The sequence below is a fragment of the Arachis ipaensis genome, chromosome B5 (genome assembly GCF_059453495.1).
Source record: "Arachis ipaensis isolate K30076 ecotype BB chromosome B5, ASM5945349v1, whole genome shotgun sequence".
NCBI classification, from domain to species: Eukaryota; Viridiplantae; Streptophyta; class Magnoliopsida; order Fabales; family Fabaceae; genus Arachis; species Arachis ipaensis.
The window spans coordinates 2,491,798-2,513,269 of record NC_142440.1 but is presented as its reverse complement, the minus strand read 5'-3'; the positions used below and the strand labels follow the sequence as shown (position 1 = coordinate 2,513,269).

At 36.5% G+C, this 21,472-nt stretch overlaps 4 protein-coding genes, 1 long non-coding RNA gene and 1 pseudogene across 6 annotated transcripts; 4 read left to right on the top strand and 2 right to left on the bottom strand.

Moving 5' to 3' along the window:
• Nucleotides 1–37: 37 nt before the first annotated feature.
• LOC110262720 (putative LRR receptor-like serine/threonine-protein kinase At3g47570) lies at nt 38–739 on the bottom strand. The gene is made up of 2 exons (XM_021103450.2): nt 600–739; nt 38–508 (listed from the first exon to the last, which is right to left on the bottom strand). The coding sequence occupies exons 1-2, from the start codon at nt 712–714 to the stop codon at nt 192–194; spliced, it is 432 nt and encodes a 143-aa protein (XP_020959109.1). The 5' UTR covers nt 715–739; the 3' UTR covers nt 38–191.
• A 2,548-nt stretch (nt 740–3,287) lies between these two features.
• Nucleotides 3,288–6,172, top strand: LOC107642443 (RNA-binding (RRM/RBD/RNP motifs) family protein). 2 transcript variants are annotated; one of them, XM_016345803.3, is made up of 8 exons: nt 3,288–3,474; nt 3,767–4,083; nt 4,194–4,295; nt 4,427–4,513; nt 4,748–4,873; nt 5,025–5,315; nt 5,453–5,518; nt 5,969–6,172. In XM_016345803.3, the coding sequence occupies exons 2-8, from the start codon at nt 3,784–3,786 to the stop codon at nt 6,023–6,025; spliced, it is 1,029 nt and encodes a 342-aa protein (XP_016201289.1). In that variant the 5' UTR covers nt 3,288–3,474; nt 3,767–3,783; the 3' UTR covers nt 6,026–6,172. The 2 variants fall into 2 exon arrangements, with proteins under 2 accessions (XP_016201289.1, XP_020978472.1); XM_021122813.2 differs by having other exon boundaries at nt 3,292–3,474; nt 4,748–4,778; nt 5,116–5,315.
• Nucleotides 6,173–7,071: 899 nt separating this feature from the next.
• LOC148563207 (uncharacterized) lies at nt 7,072–8,007 on the top strand. Its single transcript, XR_015883443.1, has 2 exons — nt 7,072–7,325; nt 7,752–8,007. It is a non-coding gene; the product is annotated as an uncharacterized LOC148563207 (long non-coding RNA).
• Nucleotides 8,008–8,199: 192 nt separating this feature from the next.
• BMY2 (beta-amylase 2) lies at nt 8,200–13,030 on the bottom strand. The gene is made up of 10 exons (XM_016345802.3): nt 12,480–13,030; nt 12,000–12,224; nt 11,715–11,795; nt 11,336–11,539; nt 10,696–10,890; nt 10,279–10,443; nt 9,900–10,160; nt 9,101–9,313; nt 8,680–8,896; nt 8,200–8,602 (listed from the first exon to the last, which is right to left on the bottom strand). Exons 1-10 carry the CDS (start codon nt 12,843–12,845, stop codon nt 8,580–8,582), a joined length of 1,950 nt encoding a protein of 649 aa, XP_016201288.1. The 5' UTR covers nt 12,846–13,030; the 3' UTR covers nt 8,200–8,579.
• A 999-nt stretch (nt 13,031–14,029) lies between these two features.
• LOC107639949 (LRR receptor-like serine/threonine-protein kinase EFR pseudogene) lies at nt 14,030–17,877 on the top strand (annotated as a pseudogene).
• Nucleotides 17,878–18,364: 487 nt separating this feature from the next.
• LOC107642444 (prohibitin-3, mitochondrial) lies at nt 18,365–20,688 on the top strand. Its single transcript, XM_016345804.3, has 2 exons — nt 18,365–19,302; nt 20,425–20,688. The coding sequence occupies exon 1, from the start codon at nt 18,459–18,461 to the stop codon at nt 19,296–19,298; it is 840 nt and encodes a 279-aa protein (XP_016201290.1). The 5' UTR covers nt 18,365–18,458; the 3' UTR covers nt 19,299–19,302; nt 20,425–20,688.
• Nucleotides 20,689–21,472: the final 784 nt, after the last annotated feature.

Sequence of the window (21,472 nt, the reverse complement as noted above, 5' to 3'; positions counted from 1 at the left end):
AAAGTAAATCTAAAATGAAAAAGCTTAAGACGAGCAGAAAGAAAGACAATCAAAAGTAGCAATAGAAAGATAAAATCACTCAAGTAGAAATAATAGTTTGAGTTGGTTCCTCAGCCTCCATTAAGCTATCAGAAGCAATGGTAGTTTTTATCAGATTCAGTTCCTTTATGACATGAACCATACTCATCCTTCTATTTGGTGAATCCACTGAAACAAGCAAGTCCAACCCTAAAGAGTGAAAGCAAACAATTCTCTGCATTAGCATGCATAAGGCCTATTAGGTCCTCATCAATTCTTTTTGCAGCTTGTTTTGATTCCTCATGTAATATAGTTAGATCCAAAATGTTCAAAATGTCATGTGGAAGTGACATTTCGACATAACTACGAAGATCGTAACCATCTTTGAACATTTCATCTGTTGGTCTTTTTCCGGTTAACATTTCTAAAATTAGAAATCCAAAAGTATACATATCACCTTCAATTGACACCTTAGAACCCATTCCATACTCTGAAATGCAAAGTTAAAGTTATTATCTTGAAGCTGTATATATAAAACATGAAGGTTCAGGTTACTATAAGGTTTCAAAATTGTGTGATACCTGGAGGAGCATAACCAATAGTTCCCTTTGGTCCAATTATACTACTTTCAATATGAGACACTCCAATGGTTGAAAGCAACCTTGCTAAGCCGAAATCACTGACATGAGCTACCATGGAATTGTCAAGAACATTGCTTGGCTTTAAATCACAATGAAGGGCACTACTACTACTGTTTGGGACAAAACATGGTAATTGGTAAGCTTATAAAAGTAGTGACAAGCATAGTTATCAGAATCGAACTGGTAATTGACCCGGTCATACGACTGGGTTACTGGATTATTGGTTCAACCGGTAGGTCACTGATTTATCCGGTTGACTTGGTCATAATTAAATAAAAATATAAAATTATAAAAATAAAATTAGAATTAAAAGTTAAATGCATATTTTCAAAAATATATTAATAATAATTAAATATCAATTTTTAGATATAATTTATAATGCAAAAAGAAATAATAAATTAGTTACTAGTACAAAATATTTTTTCAATTTAAATAAATAAAAAAAAGATAACACAATTAATATTAATATATCAATATATTTGTATATTATGTGTTGTTACTTGTTTGATATCCATGTGAATTCATACTTAAAAGAATAAAAAAAAATCATTCAATGTTTTGTTATATATATAATTTTTGTCATATATACTAACAAGAAATAAGTTTGGCATAGTGGCAAGGGGGAGGATATCTACTCACGCAGTCCGTGGGTTTTCGAAACCCACGTTGATCATTTTTGAGGTACCGTATTAGTGGGAGGCTACGATGGTTCGGCGGTCCGCGGGTGCACCGTAGACTCACGGCGGGTCTAGTTCGATCTGACGCACGAACCGGTCGATTTTCAACGAATTTGATCACAGTTGACTGATTCAAACGTTTGTTCGGTCCAATTTATCAATCGAACCGGCCAGATCATCGGTTTTCCGATCGAACCGGCCGGTCCGGTCCAGTTCTGCTAACTATGGTGACAAGAAACAGGTGTAGGTGTATATACCAAAATATGGGTAAAACAAAAGAGAAAGACTGCCTCATATGCATGGTTGAGGAACAAGAAGCCTTTTTTTAGTGGGTTTTCTTTTGTTTGTATATATGAAGCCACAAGAACCTAAGCACATGTTTCTTCCTTAATTCTATTACTACTAGGACTTAAATACTAGAGTCTCAAGGTAATGAACACACATATTACACCTCAAAATATTGTTGCTATAATCAAGAGTCAAGTAGATTATTAATCTCGCCCATGTGTGACTATGGAAAGAGAAGAGACAAGACCATGCTACTAGGGGTGGAAAAAGGCCAGGCAGCCTGCCAGGGGCCTGCAGCCTGGCCTATTATAAAATAGGCACAGGCCCAGACTCTTTTAAAAGCCTTAATACGTTAATAGGCCAGACCCAGGCTCGCTAATTAGCCTTATTGGCCTGTCAGGCCTGCCTGGGTCTGTTAAAATATAATTAAATATATAAATAATTATTTATTATAACAAAATTATGAGATATTTTAAATCTATTATATTTTATTATAAATATTTTTGTATATTTTAAATACATTAAAAGTTTAAAATTTTTTATAAATATTAAATATATGACATATTACATATAAATATTTTTATTAAAAAATAATTTTTTAAATAATATTTTTATTTTTGTAAAAAAAAAAAATATCAGGCCTTTTAACAGGCTTCAGGCCAGGCCAGGCTGAATAACAGGCCAGGCCTAATACCTTATAAAGAGCCTATAACAGGCTGCAGGCCAGGCTCAGGCCAATTAACTGTATGACAGGCCAGACCTGTTAAAAGCAAAGCCTGGCCTGGCCTGACCTGTTTCCACCCGTACATGCTACATAATGAAGATTTTTCAAATATCCATAACAATTTCATGAAAAAAAATCGAATTAAAAATATAGATGAATTGTATTTGAAGTTTGGGCCAATTACTATTTACCAAGGTTCTAAGAAGACTAAAATTTTTGACATTTTAGTGCTTCGATCTAGTGATCGGTTAATTCTTGATTTGTTGGAAAAAAAAATCACAAAAAAATAGAACTTAGAATTATTTACATTTTGCTATATACAAGTATTCGAATTTAATTATCAAAAGAATTAATTATTTTATTAAAAATATATAAAATAATACAATTAATACACTATATTTAGGGTTAACTAAATATATTTTTTTAGGTTATCTTTCAACTCGACAAGTCAATAATTAATCCGTCACATATTTGAATTTCATATAAAAATGTATCACTGTATGTAAAGGTAGAAACTCAGGTACAGTTAGTTAACTTCATGTAAAATTTATAAATGAGAATCGTTAGATGATAATTTAATCAAAACTGTTAAATTATTTAATAATTCTTAACTATCAATTTTATATAAAATTAACTGTATCTAAATTTTTGTTATATACAAAAAATAAGATTCAAACTCTTGGTATTTATTTAAGCAAATAATAAGGTAAGCACAAAATTAATCCAAGTTGGTTAAGTAAAGTACTAAACATTACCTATATAGTACATGTATTTTGATGTGGAATTGTGGAAATGTATTAAGTTCTAGCTTGGGCCCGGGCCATATCAAATGGCCCATCAAATTAATCGTAGAAAAGTTCAGACCAAATAGAATTGAAGAAAAACTTGGGAAAAATCTAAATCATCACAAAAATATATATATATTAAATCCTAAACCCTAAATCCTAAATCCTGTTCTCCTCCATTATGATTCTGGGTTCGTTGAATGCGGCTTCAAGCTTTTCGCTCTTTGCCCTCCATCAAACTACTGCTCCCTCTTTGCCCTCAGCGTCTTCCAAAACTAGCTGAAGACATTCCCCAAATCGGTCAAAATTGAAAAGTTCATTCCAATTCTCAATATTCAAAGGCATGTTCTTATAATTTGCATTTGCATTCTACCTGCTTTATCATAAACCCTAATGTTTTAATTATCCTCATTCCTGGTGATTCATATTCCCTCTTTGTTTTCCTCCTTCACCAAAATCACTGAACTCGAGACATTTTCGTTCTCCATTGTAAAAGATACAAAGTTGAAACCAAAAGAAGAAGAAGTAACAATTGATAACAATATGATGATTAAAATAAACCTGTTTTAGTGGCCAAATTTTGAATCTTTTTATTGTATTATATGAATCCTAATGTGGTTTTATTTTGTGCAGCTTTGTTGTTTTCATTGATGGGTTTGCCGAGGTTTGGGCGTCCCAAGAATGGTGTTGAACTGAGTCCAAACCTGTATGTGGCAAATTGTGGACCTGCTGTGGGGATCTCCCATGATGACATTGCATCTGTTTTCTGCAAATTTGGGGAGCTCAACGGGGTTTATGCAGCTGATGAGAGTGGCACACGTGTCATTGTGTCTTTCTCTGAAGAGGGTTCTGCACAATCTGCATTCAAGGCATTAGATGGAACCCCATGTCCTGAACTCGGAGGAAGGTCCTTGCATATTCGTTATTCAGTGATTCAGCCAACTCCAAAGGTCTAGATTCTAAGCTTTTCCTTTGAAAATGGTTCTTGTGCTGCATTCATTATAGCATGAATTATTTTGAGTTTTTAGAGTAGTATTCATGAGTTCACATGTTTGTTTAGGATGAAGTGAGTGACATGGTTCCGGTATCTATTAATGCATCGGAATTGAGTATTCCGGGACTTTACCTAGTGCACAACTTCATTAGTGCTAAAGAAGAAGAGGTTAGCATTCTTTTACTACCATGTGAATAGTGTTGAGTAGCATATTTGTATTTCTCTTGTATTCCTGCCTCTCTTGTAATTTATTGAAAATTGGAACACATTTATAAAGTTGGGTATTTCCATCTTCTTAGGAATTACTCCAAGCTGTTGACAGTCGGCCTTGGAACAGTCTTTCCAAAAGAAGGGTTCAACACTATGGTTATGAATTTCGTTACGATGTGAGTTTTGAGGATCGTTTGTTTCTTCTCATTACATTTTTGGTTACTTTCTGTCAGACCAAAATGCTTGGGGCATCCAATCATTTTCTGGTCAGCTAAATAATTCTTTTGAAGAATTGATGATTACATTCCATCCTAACTTGAAATGTTTGTTATTCTTAACAATAGGTTGCTGAATGACTTGAGAATATTGATTAATCTTGATTCTCCTTTCTAATAGAGTTTGCTGTACAGATTAGGAATGTTAATACGAGACATTGCTTAGGTGAGCTTCCATCTTTTGTTTCTCCAATACTTGAAAGAATCTCATCATGTCCAACTTTCAAGAGTGCCGAACATATTGTTTTGGACCAACTTACTGTAAGTTACTACTATGCTCGTAAATCTTAGATGCTATTCTTTATATTCCTTCCTGAGGAAAGAACAATTAGTTATTATATTTATATCGTACTACTTGAACACTATTTTATGTTTGCTGTTCTAAGTTTGAACGTTGGCAAATATGGCACAGGTAAATGAGTATCCTCCTGGGGTGGGCTTGTCCCCCCATATAGATACCCATTCAGCATTCGAAGATTTAATTTTCAGCCTTTCATTATCAGGGCCTTGTATAATGGAGTTCAGAAAATATGAAAATGGTGATTGGCATACTAAAGTTGCCTCAAGTGCTGTTTCAGAAGGAGGAAGTCCGGAAGACGATTCAAATTTTTTAAGGAAGGCTATCTATCTACCCCCTCGATCTTTGCTACTCTTGTCTGGAGAAGCACGTTATGCATGGAACCATTATATTCCACACCACAAGGTCTAATGTTCTGTAAATGATTACACTTTTCTATTATTAGCACATAATATGAATACTAGATTCCCTTGCTTAAACCACATTGAGGGTGTATGTTGATGATATAATTTTAAACCTAAATGCATATTCTTCTCCCACAGATTGACAGAGTGAACAGCAGAGTCATCAGAAGGGCATCAAGAAGGGTCTCTTTCACATTTCGAAAGGTATGTGGACTATTGATGTTTCTCTGCATAGAAACACCACATTTATCCCTTTAGTATATTTTACTTGTAGCGACTTAGTATCTAAATACTCAAGGCAAGCCTAAGAAATTAAAAGAATGCTTGCTATTAAAAGAATATTTGTCGTTTGTGGTTATGGCTTTGTGTGTACATTCCATTCTTTATTTTATATTCTGTTCTAATTAGTTGACATAGACAATCTTTCCTGTAGAATATTTCTTTAAAACCAATTATTAGCAGCTTTAAAAACACATGCGTCAAACTGTACAATTTGCATGGCCATTGTTCACCATAACCCTCGTATAATCTTAGGAGATTTGTTGGTGCCTGCAACTTCTCGTTTGCTATATAGTTAGTAACTAATTGATTGTTCCATGGTTTTTCTTTCCTGGATAAACTTGTCCTCTAAAAAACAACTCTTTTTTGGACCAGGTTAGAACAGGTGCATGCGAATGTGAATTCCCTCAGTACTGTGACTCCCAACGATAATGTTTATTAAACTACTTTTCTACCTTAGCCCATGACAACATTCTAGAAGATTCATCCTGTTGTTCAATCTCCTCAATTCTTTCACCAATTAATCTTGTTTTATCATTGATATAGGAGCCATCTTTTTTTTTTTTGTGCACTTTGATCCATAACTTTCCTCTACCGACTCTTCTTTTTTATTCTTCGGACTCTTCTTTCATCCGCCGTGCAAAGCTTTTCGAACCACTAGTGTGGGTATATAGTTGCTTTGATCGATTAATCACGTTTTTTCCTGCACTTCTGCTTTGTCTCAACTTCGGCGCGACAGTTAATGAACCATCTCCAATGCTCTCGATCAATTCCCGGCGGACGTTTCTCAATGTTGACTCGTAAAAAGCATTGTTCAACCTCAGCCTTGCTTCCTTCCAAGACTTCTCCATACTTTTCAAAATATTTTTCTTGATAGTTCTTTTATCTATATCAAAGTAGAAAATTTGCTTGATGCATTCGTTATAAACTTTGTCTTTAGTGGTAATTTACGCCAACTTTTCTCACAGATAGGAAATTTTCCATAGTCAGGTCCCAGCAGACCAAACACGCCACTCAACAGTCCAGCTTCGTCTCCAATTGCTGGACTGTTGAGTGGCGTGCTTGGTTTGGTGGGATTGACTATGGAAAATTTCCTATCTGTAAGAGAAGTTGGCGTAAGATTACCACTAAAGACAATGTTTATAATGAATGCATCAAACAAATTTTCCACTTTGATGAGGATAGTGAATGAACTATCAAGAAAAATATTTTGAAAAGTATGGGGAAGTCTTGGAAGGAAGCAAGGCTGAGGTTGTACATGCTTTTTACAAGCCAACATTTACGACTGAAGAAACATTGAGAAACGTCCGCCGGGAATTGATCGAGAGCATTGGAGATGGTTTCTTAACTGTCGCGCCGATGCTAAGACAAAGGGGAAGTGTAGGAAAAACGCGATTAATCGATCAAAGCAACTATATACCCACACTGGTGGTTCGAAAAGCTTTGCACGGAGGATGGAAGAAGAGCCGGAAGGATAAGGGAGAAGAGTCGGTAGAGGAGAGTTATGGATTAAAGTGCACAAAAAAAAAGATGGCTCTTATATCAATGATGAAACAAGATTAATTGATGAAAGAATTGAGGAGATTGAGCAACAGGATGAGTCTTCTAGAGTGTTGTCATGGGCTAAGGTGGAAGAGTAGTTTAATAATGTTTTACCAAGGGAAGGAGAAAACTTACAACATAACGCATCAAATATCTATGACACTGAGAGTTGCAAGGCGTGTAAACCGAGGTATGTTTTGTATTTAGTTGTTTTTTCTTGATGTTTTATGTATACAAGGCATTGATTAAGAATCATGAAAAGGACGTGTATGAGCTTCAGGGTGGTTTTTTAATCCTTTATAGTCAACTAAATAAGCCACGGTTCTCCACAACCACACCTTGGTCAACACCAGGCTCTGTCGTGTTAATGGCTAGCCATACACTCTTTTCTCTTCCGTCTTGCCTCCATTTTCCAACTTCCAAGGCCCTACACTTCTGTGAGATTGGTGCCGAATGTTAACCCCAGATTTCAAGTGGTTATGGGGCTAGCATTCCATGTCATTTATACCAGCTCAAATAATTGGTATAGGTGCACCAGAGATTTATATTAGAATCTGTGAATATGACCTGATGCACATTGAATATTAAGTAGGATTTCTTTTGTGATCTTATGCAGGTGTTCATTCTGCTGATGAAATGTGGTTTCACTCGAACGGACTGATATTACATAATAATACGATGGGGTTATTCTGGAAGACCATGATTCTTTATTTTTAGCAAAGTTTATTTTTCATATCTTTCTCCGCTCCAAAATATTGTACCAAAATACATTTGGGTTGTGGATAATACTCTCTTACTGATTTCACAAGTTGCACTGGCAATTTAGAAAAGCAATTTATGAACGTGAATTTTAAACCTCATTGGAATTCAAATAGTGGCCATCTCTTTCCATACATGTTTTAAGAATGAACCAAAACTCACTACCACAGATTTTTATGCCTATAATGCGAATATTATTGAGCTAATTTGGATTGGTTGAATAGTTAGTTCACTTGTCAACTTGAGCAAATGTCTAGGAGTTTTCAATTTCACCTTGTGTTATTGTGTATGCAACAACCCATCAGCTAGCAACAAATTCTTAACCATTTCATGCATTTTCAATGACAAGTTCCATCTAAAGTGAGAACAAAACTTTTCACTAATTTTTTATACAGTTACGATCTCTAATAATTCTTCCCCCTTATCCTAAAATCTTAGATCCTCCCTAGCCTTAACAAGCTTGCAATGCGGTATGACCGTATGAGGCTACCCGAGGACTAGAAGTCTATATCTTGGGGACTCGAGGCCTATAAAATATAAACATATTAAGTATTTATATTTAGGTATGAATAATACTATGATAGATTACACTTGGCACAACATGACTATCTACTTTGAAGAATGCCCCTTTCACCCTTTGCAACCTCCAAAGGCTTACATCTCTTGAAAGTAAAATTTGCAGCAATTATATGGCTCCTGTCATCTCACCTGCAAGTGTAGATAGCTAAAATAAACATTAGATGAAAAAAAAATTACTTGATTACAATGTCAATGAAAATCCTTACCGTGCATGGATTTAACGAAGAAATCCAATTCCGACAAGCAAACATTTCCTTGAAGCATAGATGGTTGTTGGACAACAAAGAACGAGAAATGCCGGCGATCTGGATCATTGCTGGGCTTGGCCATCTCAACTAATCTCTTGTAACCTTCTCTATCATAGCAAAGAGGAGCATTCTCTCCAGCAGCAACCAAACCTCGATCCCAAGCTGAGTTTAGTACCTGTAGAGCATGAAACAACTGATTTTATTGACAGCGGATCAAAGAAAAGTTGGAAACATCGACAGGTGCATGTGAAACCAAATAAGTTATGCTATGCACACTATCAAATAACATCACTCCTATCTTCACGCAAGCCACCTGAAAGCCAGATAATGGCGGAAGAGCATAGCAGAAGAAATCAATGAGGCAATGAGCTAAAATTACCTGCCAACTTAAACCCTCTGGATCAATTAATGATTCATTAGCTTCCTGGTTGGAAAGATGAAATCCTACACAGACAAATTTCATGGTGACAGAATGTTTTCTCAAGATCTCAAACACAGGAGAGTATCCATCCTGATTCGTGGGGTTGTGATATCCGGTTGTCAACTCTGCTGCATGACTAGGAGTCTTATACCACCAGTATACAGCAGGAACCTGCACACTATCTAATTTTTAGGATACGCAATGACCATATATACATACCTACAGAATCAAGAACTAAATCCTTTTGCACTAGATATTGGGGTTTGATTTCTGATTTTTTCACATCTCAAGAAGGAAACAGTTTACAGAAGCATTTACTATTTAACAGAACGGCATTGGAAAAAAATATATTCCCCCAAGAAAATTAAAGTAATCAATCATTGGCCAGAACTTTAAAAGGAAAATATTGAATTTAGTTAAATTCAAACTGAAAGATCCAATTGAACAAAATGAATTTACCAATTCTTGGTGACTCCAAAAGTGAGAACCATCAACATTATTAGTCAATAGGCGTCAGTTTCGTATCCCAGAAAAATGGGATGAAAAACTCATGGCCAAGCTTTATGCAAAAGATCCATCCCTGAATTTTCACTCCGTTTTAAGGGGATAACAAACCGAGTCTAAGCAATAAGTACCATCAACCAACTATTCAAGCAATCAATGCAAGAAGAAAACTAACACCATCCAAATCTAGGACTAGCAGAAGATGGAACTATGATGGAAAGAGCCTGGTATTTGTCTATATGAGAACCAATACCTTGACAACTAATTTTGTATCCTCAAAAGCAAGGCTTGCAAGGGACAGAACATTATCTGCATGGTCTATTAATGTCTGGGAATACCAATGTAAGAAGAAGCGTCCATAATAGTTGTCATAATCACCTCGTTCACAAAAGAATCCAGTTTCATGTGGCATAGAGTTGTAGTGTCCAGCATTATCAGGTCCTCTAGCCCAGAAAGAATGACCACGTAATTTGGCTGCCATGCGCAGACTATGTTGCAGGTATTTATCATAGCACTGTTCATACAAGATGAAAAGGAAAACAGGACTTCATTGTTAGCAAACGAAATATATGAGATCACCTGCAGTGCCTACAATGCAGAAGAATGCAAATATTTTAAAATGAAGCCAATACCTGAAACTCGCCTATTCCAGGATACCTCCATCCCATCCTTTCTGAAAAAGAAGGGTATTTCAGCTCCCCAGATGCACCAAGTCCAATTTCTACTGCAGAAATCAGACCTTCTGCAAACAGGTCATCAAACTCTGTCCTGAAGCTTCTCATCATATCAAAATAGACCTGAATATATTAGATATGGTTAATAAGTAATAACCAAAACAGATAGGAGCATTATTTTTTCTTGAAGAAAATACGAAGGATATAATCTATAGAAGGTACAGCCACCAATAACCATGTATATGCATATAAAGGACTTAACTACAATCAAAACTAATATGCAAATGCAATGAACTGGAATTTGATGATATGAAGTGAACACTTTTTCTTTTTCCTTTTTTTGCCCCCTCAAATCAGGGAGAGTTGTTTTCATACCTCAATTCCAGTTCTTCCTTTCAGAACACGCTCTTTGTCAATTCCCCAGGAAAGGCATTCAGTATTCCTCCGCCCTTCACGATCTGTAAAGAATATATCCGGGTTATCTTTTCCCATATCCAAAACCCATTGTGGCAGGGCAATCAATGCATCACTAGAACCATTCCCTCCACATTCATGAAATGCCATAACAACCTTCAGAATTTAAAACAAGAACCAAATTAGATACTTCAATAATGCTAGATATGCTTCCAATTCCCATGAAAAGAATAAATGTCCACAAGAAATTAATAAACCGAAACCATCCATTAGTTACTATGTCTAAATAATAGTAGAAGACATGAAGAGTCGCTTGAAAGTTTATAAACTGAAAATAGATTTGTCATGATCTGACAACATTTCCATTAAACGTCCTCTTGTCCCTTTATATATATAGTTTCAAGCATTCAGGTCGCTAGACTTCATTAAAAGTCCAAACCATACAAGCCATCCTTGTGTTAGAAAATAAACGATTTGGTGTTGTTACCAAAATCTCAGACATCCACACTCATAATATAACATATTCATGCGTTTGGTAAATTTACTTATTCAAAGGATGTGAACACATGTATTAAATGATAAAACCAAATTTAATATATACCTGTAACTTCAGCTTAAATTCTCTAATAATGCTAAAAAGATCCCTATAGCCAGACCACACATATTTCTGCGGATTCCAGCCTTCAACAATACCCCACCAACAATCCACAATGACGCCATCCATATTTAAAGACTTAAGATGAATTAGCTCTTGTCTAATGCCTTCAGGATCAATCAACTGGCAAAATTTGTTAATAATACCAGCCTGCAAGAAATGACGAAGTTTATAACGGAAATCTTATGATTAGATATGAGGTAGACACAATGACAAAGGACATGCAAAATTAAAACCTGTTGATGTGTAATTTGTTGCATAGGACAAACTACACAGGTTGGATGCTAGTCCAAGATGCAGCAAGCACCAAATAGAAGACACTTACTGGTAGCTTTGAGTAAACCGGAACATATGGTGTGCAGGTAAAGTCATTCTCGTGCACACCAGAATGAATATCATGTATGAGCTGCATCAATAAATTACACAATCAGAAGGTCCTGAACTACATATGCTCAAATATAATGCTCCACTTGGTGAGCATTGATAGAAAAGTTAAAAGCCTAAATATAAAGCATGCATCAAATTTTGTTATAGAACAATCTAGATTCCAAGGAACCGGCATTTACTCAGTATCTGCATATAAACATTTCAACTATTCAAAACAAGTCACCTGATCGGCCTCCAAACAGTGGACTACATTTACAGGGCTTGCACTTGTGTATTTCTCATTCTTCGAGTCCCTTTCTGCAATTACCACAGAATCTATCGACGCAGGCGACAAGCATTCATCAATTCTAAGTGCCGGTGGCTGATTCCCTAGTGTCTCTTTAACAGAGCAAGGTCTCAAGGAACCACCAGAGAGTTGACTTTCAACTGACCTAGCTGCAAAAGATCCCTGCACATAATCATGGCTCCATGAGGTTAAACCATTAAAGGTTACAAATAATTTAGTTAGCATTCTCACTCGTAGACTTTAAGTATCAAGCAACTAAATTCAAAACACATTGTAGAATTGCTTGCAAACAAAGTTCAAAACCTTCTAATTTCTAAAACAAATCTGCAATGTTGAAACTTATCATGACAATCAAACATAACCATAACCAAATTTGAGCTGAACCACGAAAATTTTCAGAGAATGGAGAAAGCTAACCACGTGAGAAGGTGGAGGACATTGCCGGTAGGTGGTGCCATCAGCTTCAACAACCCAACCGGCGTCACGCGCGAGTGCAGCGAGTACGTCGTTCATGTCAGCACGCGCCGGGAGAGGGAAGTTCCCGTACTGCCGGAGACCGGCAAGCATACGGCTAGTGATGGCACGGCGGTGACGCTCGCGGAGCTTAGTGCGCTCCTTCTCCTTCTCCCTCTCTTTCTTCCCCTTTCCGGCAGGATTGGCGGCGGCTGCAGCGAAGCCGCGGGGACGGCGGGGCTGAGGGTTAGAAGTAAGAAGGTATTCGGAGCTGTGGTCGCTTTGAGGGTCGAGATCTTGTGCGGAAGCATCGTCGTTGATGGTCTTCATCTTCACATAATCATACTCCCTTTTCTACTCTTCACTCTCCTTTCATACTCTCTAATACGTCACAATTCAATTCACACTTCCCATTTTCCCAATACTCTCTCCACCAATAACATTGTTACGGGATTCCAAATTCCAATATACATATATGATATAACCACCACTGTATTTATAATAATTAAATAATTAAATTAATGAAAGAAATTAATTTTAATTTTAATTTTATTATTCATAAAACTGATGATTTAATTTGAGAATCTGCTTCCATTGTTTATGACTTATGCGAACCGGTGATTGAACAGGTTCCACCAATTATACGCTCTTGCTTTAATCTTTGGTCAACGCTTCGAGACCAATCCCCTTGTGTTTTTTGGGGGCCGTATATAATTGGGCCAGAAAAATGACCGGGTCCATGAAGAGTCAATGTATTCCAAAAACACAGAGACCCATGACCAAAAAAAAACAAGGAGATCTGGAACCAAGATGAGTTTCTCTTCTACTCATGACTTTTTTTCACCAATTTGGCGAAGGTGTTCTCTAAGGTGTCAAAGCTGCCGAAAGTGCCGAAAGAGATGTGCCAAATCCTGCAAGTTAACAATTGAATAGAGAATGTGAAGATGATTAATAATTTCTAATCATAATTAACAGTTTTTAAAATATTATTATGTATGCGTCAAAAATCAACAAATTAGTCAATACATATATGTGTATGTGTTAGTTAACTCATATTTTATATTGGGAAAGTATGAGGAGCCAATGGAATATTTATATAATGTATACAATGGAGATTTAGGGAGTATTAAAAATATAATTATTAGTGTTACCTTTTCCCATCAGCTGAACCTTTTGGGATGAGTGGTATCATGACATGGTATTAGAGTGCTAGATCCGAAAGGTCAAGAATTTGATCATTGGTGAACCCCAAAAACAATTTAATATTTTGGAAAGATGTTTATTATCGCTAGTACTCGGATGGTTATTTTAGATAGTAGAAGAATGTTCATTTTATAACTCAATAACCCATTACACATTGTACAAATAATCCATAATCCATTCTCTCCCGCCGGATCCATTTATATTTTAATAGTCATCTGTTGCCTCAAGTAGTATTTAAGTAGTCGCACCATTATGCATGGGACAATAGAAACACCTCTAACCAAGTAGCCTCTCTTATTATTATTCCTCAAATGAAGCCTGTCTCTCTTGTCTTCTCCACATTATTTTGGTACGAATACATTATTCACTTCTTTCTTATTACCACTCTGAACTCATCACTACTGTGGTTTATCTCAAACATTAGTAGTAGTAGTAGTAGTAGTACTAGTGCCCACGCATTGTTGCTAGGAAATGAGAGTGATCATCTGGCTTTGCTCAAGTTCAAGGATTCAATATCCAATGACCCTTTTGGAGTCTTGGATTCTTGGAATACCACAAACCACTTTTGCAAGTGGCAAGGAATCACATGCAATAATAGTCCCAAGCAACAAAGAGTTATTGAATTGAAATTACCAGGATATTATCTGCATGGATCTCTGTCTCCTCAACTCAGTAATCTCTCTTTTCTGAGGCACATAGACCTCGAAAACAACAGCTTCTATGGAGATATCCCCCAAGAGCTTGGTCTCTTGTCACACCTGCAGGTACTTTATCTTAATAACAATTCTCTGACTGGTGAAATTCCTATAAACTTGACCAGTTGTTATGAACTCACAAACTTTGACTTCTCATGGAACAATTTGATTGGTAACATACCAATTGAAATCGGATCTCTTTCCAAGCTCAAAGAATTTTTCATTGAGAGTAATAATTTAAGTGGAAGAATCCCACCATCCATAGGTAATCTTACATCCCTCACTTCCCTAGTGTTGATTTCTAATAACTTGGAGGGGAATATTCCACAACAATTATGTGCCTTGCAAAACTTGACATATTTATTAGTCGATTTGAACGAATTTTCCAGTACACTTCCGTCTTGTCTTTACAATATATCATCTCTTAGTGTGTTATCAGTTTCAAACAATAATATTAGTGGCTCTTTGCCGGCCAACATTTTCCATAACCTCCCAAATCTTCAATTTTTCCAAATTGGAACTAACAATTTCTCTGGAACAATTCCACTTTCTGTCACAAATGCATCTTTACTACAAGTACTTGATTTGGATCGAAACCATTTTGTGGGACAAGTTCCAAGCCTAGGGAAGCTAACAAAACTTCGATTTCTATCTGTATCTGAGAACAATCTAGGTGGATTTCCAACTAAGGATTTGAAGTTCTTGAAGCCATTGGCCAACTGTAGTAACTTGTACGTGCTTGGCATATCTGTCAATAACTTTGGAGGCCAGTTGCCAAATTACATTGGTAATTTGTCTACACACTTGAGCAATCTCTTTCTTGGTTATAACCAAATATATGGAAAAATTCCTGCAGAGTTAGGAAATTTGGGGTACTTAACTCTCTTGAGCATGCAAGGCTGCCGTTTTGATGGGAATATTCCAGCTACTTTTGGACAGTTTCAAAAGATGGAATTAATAGAGTTGGGTGGAAACAAGTTTTCAGGAGAGATGCCAGCCTTTATAGGCAACCTCAGCAAGTTATTTCTCTTGGATTTGTCAGACAATATGTTTGAAGGAAGCATTCCTTCAAGTATAGGAAACTGCCAGAGCTTACAACACCTTAATTTTTCCAAGAACAATCTCAGCGGAACCATACCATCTGAGATTTTCAGCATTTCTTCCTTAACAATCTTATTAGACTTGTCACAAAACTCATTCAGTGGCAATCTATCTGATGAAGTGGGAAAGCTACAAAATCTCAATTTCCTGAAACTCTCTGAGAATAATCTAGTTGGCAACATTCCTGCCAGCATTGCAGTGTGTCTAAGTTTGGAGTTCCTTTATCTGCAAGGGAATTCATTCTCCGGAACCATACCATCCTCTTTGGTTTCGCTTAAAGGTCTCCGAAAATTAGACATATCACGAAACCATTTGTCCGGGTCGATTCCTGAAGGCTTGCAGAACATTTCACTTGAGTATCTCAATATCTCTTTCAACATGTTGGTTGGCAAAGTACCAACAGAAGGTGTTTTCAGAAATGTGAGTGAGTTTGCAATGATTGGAAACAATAAGCTTTGTGGGGGTGTTTCAGAGCTTCATTTGCCACCATGCCCTTCTGAAGCTAAGAAACCAAAGAGACACCAGAATTTCAAGTTGTTTGTAGTGATAGTTTGTGTGTGTGCTTTTTTCTTCTTCTTATCTCTTTTCCTAACCATTTGCTGGATGAGGAAGAGAAGCAAGAAAATGTCTTCTGATGATTCACCAACAATTGAACTGCTGTCTAAGGTTTCCTATCAAAGCCTACACAATGGAACAAATGGATTCTCAGAAGAAAATTTGATAGGGTCTGGAAGTTTTGGCTCTGTGTATAAGGGAACTCTTGAGTTAGAAGAAAGTGTTGATGTTGTTGCCATTAAGGTCCTAAAGCTTCAAACCAAAGGTGCTGAGAAGAGTTTTGTTGCTGAATGTAATGCACTCAAGAGTGTGAGGCATCGCAATCTGGTGAAGATTTTAACATGTTGCTCAGGTACAGATTATAAAGGGCAAGAATTCAAGGCTCTAGTTTTTGAGTTCATGACAAATGGAAGCCTAGAAAGTTGGTTACATCCATCAACAGGAATTTCAAATCAAAGTGCTGCTAGATCACTGAACCTTGAGCAAAGGTTTAACATCATCAATGATGTTGCCTCCGCATTTCATTATCTTCACTATGAATGCAATCGAGCTATTATTCATCGTGATTTAAAGCCAAGCAATGTTCTTCTCGACGATTTGATGGTAGCTCATGTGGGTGATTTTGGATTAGCAAGACTACTTGAGAAGAATATTGGAGAGTCTTCTATGCAAACTAGCTCAACTGGACTTAAAGGAACTTTTGGTTATGCTCCTCCAGGTAAAGCCTCATCCTTAAATATATTTTACTTTGAATTTTTTATATTTTATAGAATTTAATTTTGAAGTATTGTCTTAGTTTTACGTGTACCTCTAATTACAAAATATTTTACATTGTCAGTGCATTAAAATTAAGCTCATATTTTTTTATCAATAGTTTAAATTTAACAGAATAACATACTAACTAACAAGCACTGCACTCCTTACTTTTTTCCGAAAGCAAAGTCTTGTTTACACTTTCTAAATTTACTTTGGTTACATTATTTCAGAGTATGGAATGGGTTATCAAGGGTCCATGGAAGGAGATATGTATAGCTTTGGGATTCTGATATTAGAAATGTTGACTGGAAAGAGGCCCACGGATGAAATGTTCATGGACGGTCACAATCTCCATAAATATGTTGAAGTTTCAATTTCAAGTAACATTTTCAAGATTGTGGACCCTTGTATCCTTTCCATGGGAGAACAACTACAGCCTGGGGTTGAAAATTGTTTAATTTCACTGTTTAAAGTTGGACTGGCCTGTTCAATGGAATCACCAAATGAAAGAATGGCTATGGTTGATTTAATGAGAGAGCTTAATCGAATCAAAAGTTGTTTTCCTTCTACTCAACTCATGGAAGCAGATCAGAACATTCATAAACTCGTAAGTGCATTGTTTTGTATTCTTTCCCCTTAGGAAATTTAATCTGACCCATTTTTTAAAATACTACTATTTTTTTTATTATTAAACATGTCTAATAATAATAGATAAAACTAATTAAGATGAAAAAGAATTTTTCTATTAACCAATACATCTTCATTCAAGGCTTCAACCCTTCAAGTGCTAAATGTAGAAATAATAAATAATATTTTAGAAATGAAAAATACAACGTGAGCCTTGAGGTTAGTTGGCTGTTTGTGAAATTTGGAAATTCTTAAGGAGCTAATGTGTGCTTTGTGTTTTTTCCTAGGTCTGATGGGGAACAAAAAAATATCCAGTGACCAAAGTTGACTTACCAATGTTGACGGCGCTTTGTATTATTGCCGAATGCAGAGTAAAGGCAGAGGTTACAACTACCGATAAAGGATTTGGCAAACTCTTTTCTTGCACTGAACTTGAGTATTATTTTTATTTTATTTGAACTTTGAGTATGTACTGTGTAATGTAAGTGTACTAATAAGATTGCCCGTTTAGACAATAAAATTTATGTATGCATGCTTGGTTTGTATATTATTATTTCGTAGCACATTGATGATGCAAATTTATTGTCTCATGGTATTATATCATTTGTTAAAAAAAAACTACGCATTCCTAATCCAAAACAAAAGAAATCTCCTCACTCTAATTTATCGTCATTCCTTTTTTTTTCCCCTGGGTTATTGGGTGGGGTTGGACATGCTCGAGCTGACTCCCTCGTTATATGTTAAGGTTAATCCGTTACAAATTGAAATTCTATTTAAAAATTTATTACTAATAAATTGTTTTATGATTTGATGCGAGATACGAAGCTGACAGTTATTTTTATGGTCACATATAATTGGGCCGTAAAATAATTGGGCCCATAAAAATAGAGACCTGTAACAAAAACGCCTACGCAGCTTCAAATAAAAACCAACAAATCAGAAAAACCCTCACTCTACCTTCTCTTCAACCCTAAAACCCTAAACCCGTCGATTCCCCGGAAAAAAAATGGGCAGCAGACAGGCAGCAGTGTCGTTCCTCAGCAACATAGGCCGCGCCGCCTTCGGTCTAGGTACGGCGGCGGCGGTGTTGAATACATCCCTGTACACGGTGGACGGTGGCCAGCGCGCGGTGCTGTTTGACAGGTTCCGCGGCATCCTGGACGAGACGGTAGGTGAAGGCACCCATTTCTTGATCCCATGGGTTCAGAAACCATACATCTTCGACATCCGCACCCGGCCACACACGTTTTCGTCGATCTCCGGCACGAAGGACCTCCAGATGGTGAACCTCACCCTCCGTGTTCTCTCCCGTCCGGACACCGACCGTCTTCCCACGATCGTCCAGAACCTCGGTCTCGAGTACGACGAGAAGGTGCTCCCTTCCATCGGCAACGAGGTCCTCAAGGCCGTGGTGGCTCAGTTCAACGCCGATCAGCTCCTCACGGAGCGGCCGCATGTCTCCGCCCTCGTCCGCGAGAGCCTCATCCGGCGAGCCAAGGACTTCAACATCGTCCTTGATGACGTCGCCATCACGCATCTGTCGTACGGAAATGAATTCTCGCGTGCCGTGGAGCAGAAGCAGGTGGCGCAGCAGGAGGCGGAGCGGTCAAAGTTTGTGGTGATGAAGGCTGAGCAAGAGCGGCGGGCTGCCATCATCCGTGCGGAGGGAGAGAGCGAGGCCGCGAAGCTGATCTCGGAGGCTACTGCGGCGACCGGAATGGGGCTGATTGAGCTGAGGAGGATTGAGGCCTCCAGGGAAGTGGCCTCCACCCTTGCCAAGTCTCCCAATGTTGCTTATCTCCCTGGTGGCAAGAACTTGCTCATGGCTCTTAATCCTTCTCGTTGATATGGTCGGTTTTCTTTCTTGCTTTTCTTAGTGCCTTGAATTTCGTTCTTGTTCCACATTATTCATTACTGTTTCAAACAGATCTGCATATTAGACCTCTTTTGGCTCCTAAGGGATAGTAGATTATTAGAGGCTTAGAGCTAATAATCGAATTGGTTAGTTCCCGGCTTTCTCTTAATACCATTATCTGTCAAATGATGGAGGGACTAATTTGAGTTGCAGGGAGTATCTTAATCAATTTATAAAGTGAGGACTAATTAATCATAGCATGAGGAATCAATTTGATCTCTAGTTTATTAACTTACTGTTGAGACTAAATTGTGAATGTGTTGAGATGCTAATTGTCATTGCTATTTGATTTAGGTTTTGCATTAACGATACTTGATTCTGGGGGGTTGGGGGGTTCTTAATCCTTTTTTGGAGACTTGTGCTAGATGCTTTACTGCAAATTCTTATCCAGTTATGTATTACAGTTTACACACAGTAGACAATACTAGTAAAGTTAGGAAAGGAAACAACTACAAGCCTATCACATAAAACTTATGAATGTGCAATTAACGTTTTGGGGTATTGTTTTCGTGTTTTTCAATTGAATATAACGTCAAAACTTACAAGGTTTGCTAACTCCGAATTTGAGTTACGCTGTGTATATTTAACTTTCCTACATGATCATTTGCTTTATTATTACGTTGTCTTGGGTATCAATGTTACATTTGAAATTTCTAAAGTTACTACTGTATCTCGGATGATATTTGGTGTATATAATCTATCAATTTCTATCTCTTCACATCCCATGCCAGTGTAACTTGTAAACCCCATATGCTGCCAATAGCTCTCCCTCTTTATGTTTGAATGTGTTACCATTTTCTTCTGATATTGTACTGAAACCAGTTCTCCTTTATTGACTTATGGGTATTAATATTATTGATGTCACAATTCAAAGGAAATGGAATTTAGTTATTAAGCCTTTTTATATATTCTTTACCGTTTGAATTTGAGAACTCCGGTTTGACTTTTACTTTTGATACGATCAGTTATTAAATGATTTTTAATTGTCATCATTCACGACCCAAGTATATTGATTTTTTAGTTGTTAATATCTCTTACATTTTCTTCCTTGTTTCAGGGTGTGATGATATGGTGTAATGGCATCCATGGAGTGGAGTAGACTTTGAAGAAGTCTTTCTTTTTCTTTCTTTTGTGAACTCCATCTCATCTAAACATAATTTCATAGTAATAATTCTTTGAAACGAAAAAGAAAAATGTTAGAAAGACTTCGGACCTTCATGAGTGATGATAATTGTGTCCTTCTAGTGGTAGAATATTTTCTATTAATGTACCTTTTCTATTTTTAAAAAAGCACTACAATCAACCAGTAAATTTGTTCAGATCGAATTGATTTCTTATTTGGCGTCCTTCATTCTGATTTGTGATTATTTACTTTGGTGCATCTACATCTATCTTTTGAATTTTTTGAGCAACTTAAAAATGGATACATCTATCCTTTGAATTTTGTGAGCAATTTAAAAATTGATACTTGAGAGGATATTTTATAGGATTTTGTGATTCGAATTGTTGCGGTGAAAATAAGAAAAAAAAATGTTATAAAAAGATAATTTTATTTTTATGTTATAAAATATATTGAAAAAAATGAAAAGATAATATTAGAAGTAGGAAGAAAAAAAAAATTGTGGGTTTTATTGATTTTTTTCATCTCTTTTTCTTTTTTTTTTAATTTTTTTTTCAACCAAATAATAAAAAATATTTTTTTTTATTTATTTATTTTTCAAACAAACATAACATTACCATTTAAAGATGTAATATAATGCAATAAGACGTAAACAGCACTTTTTACATCAATTTTTTTCATCACTTTTGGTTAAGATTCAGGGTTTTGGGTTTATATATGAGTAAGTGAATTAAATCCAAAAACTACCAAAGTAAAAGTCAGAGTTGAGTTCCAGAAATTATTTTTGATATGAAATATTCTTTGGTGAGGGATAGTGTTGCTCGTTTCCGAGGAGCCTGCAGGGCGTGTGTTGGAGGGACAGTCCCCCACTCCGGTATTCAGTCTCTTGTTGAAGTTCTATAAAGAGTGGAATGTATCATGTGTAGTGTGTGTTATACAATACAAAGTGTATGTTATATGGTGCAAAATTTGTGTTATATTCAGA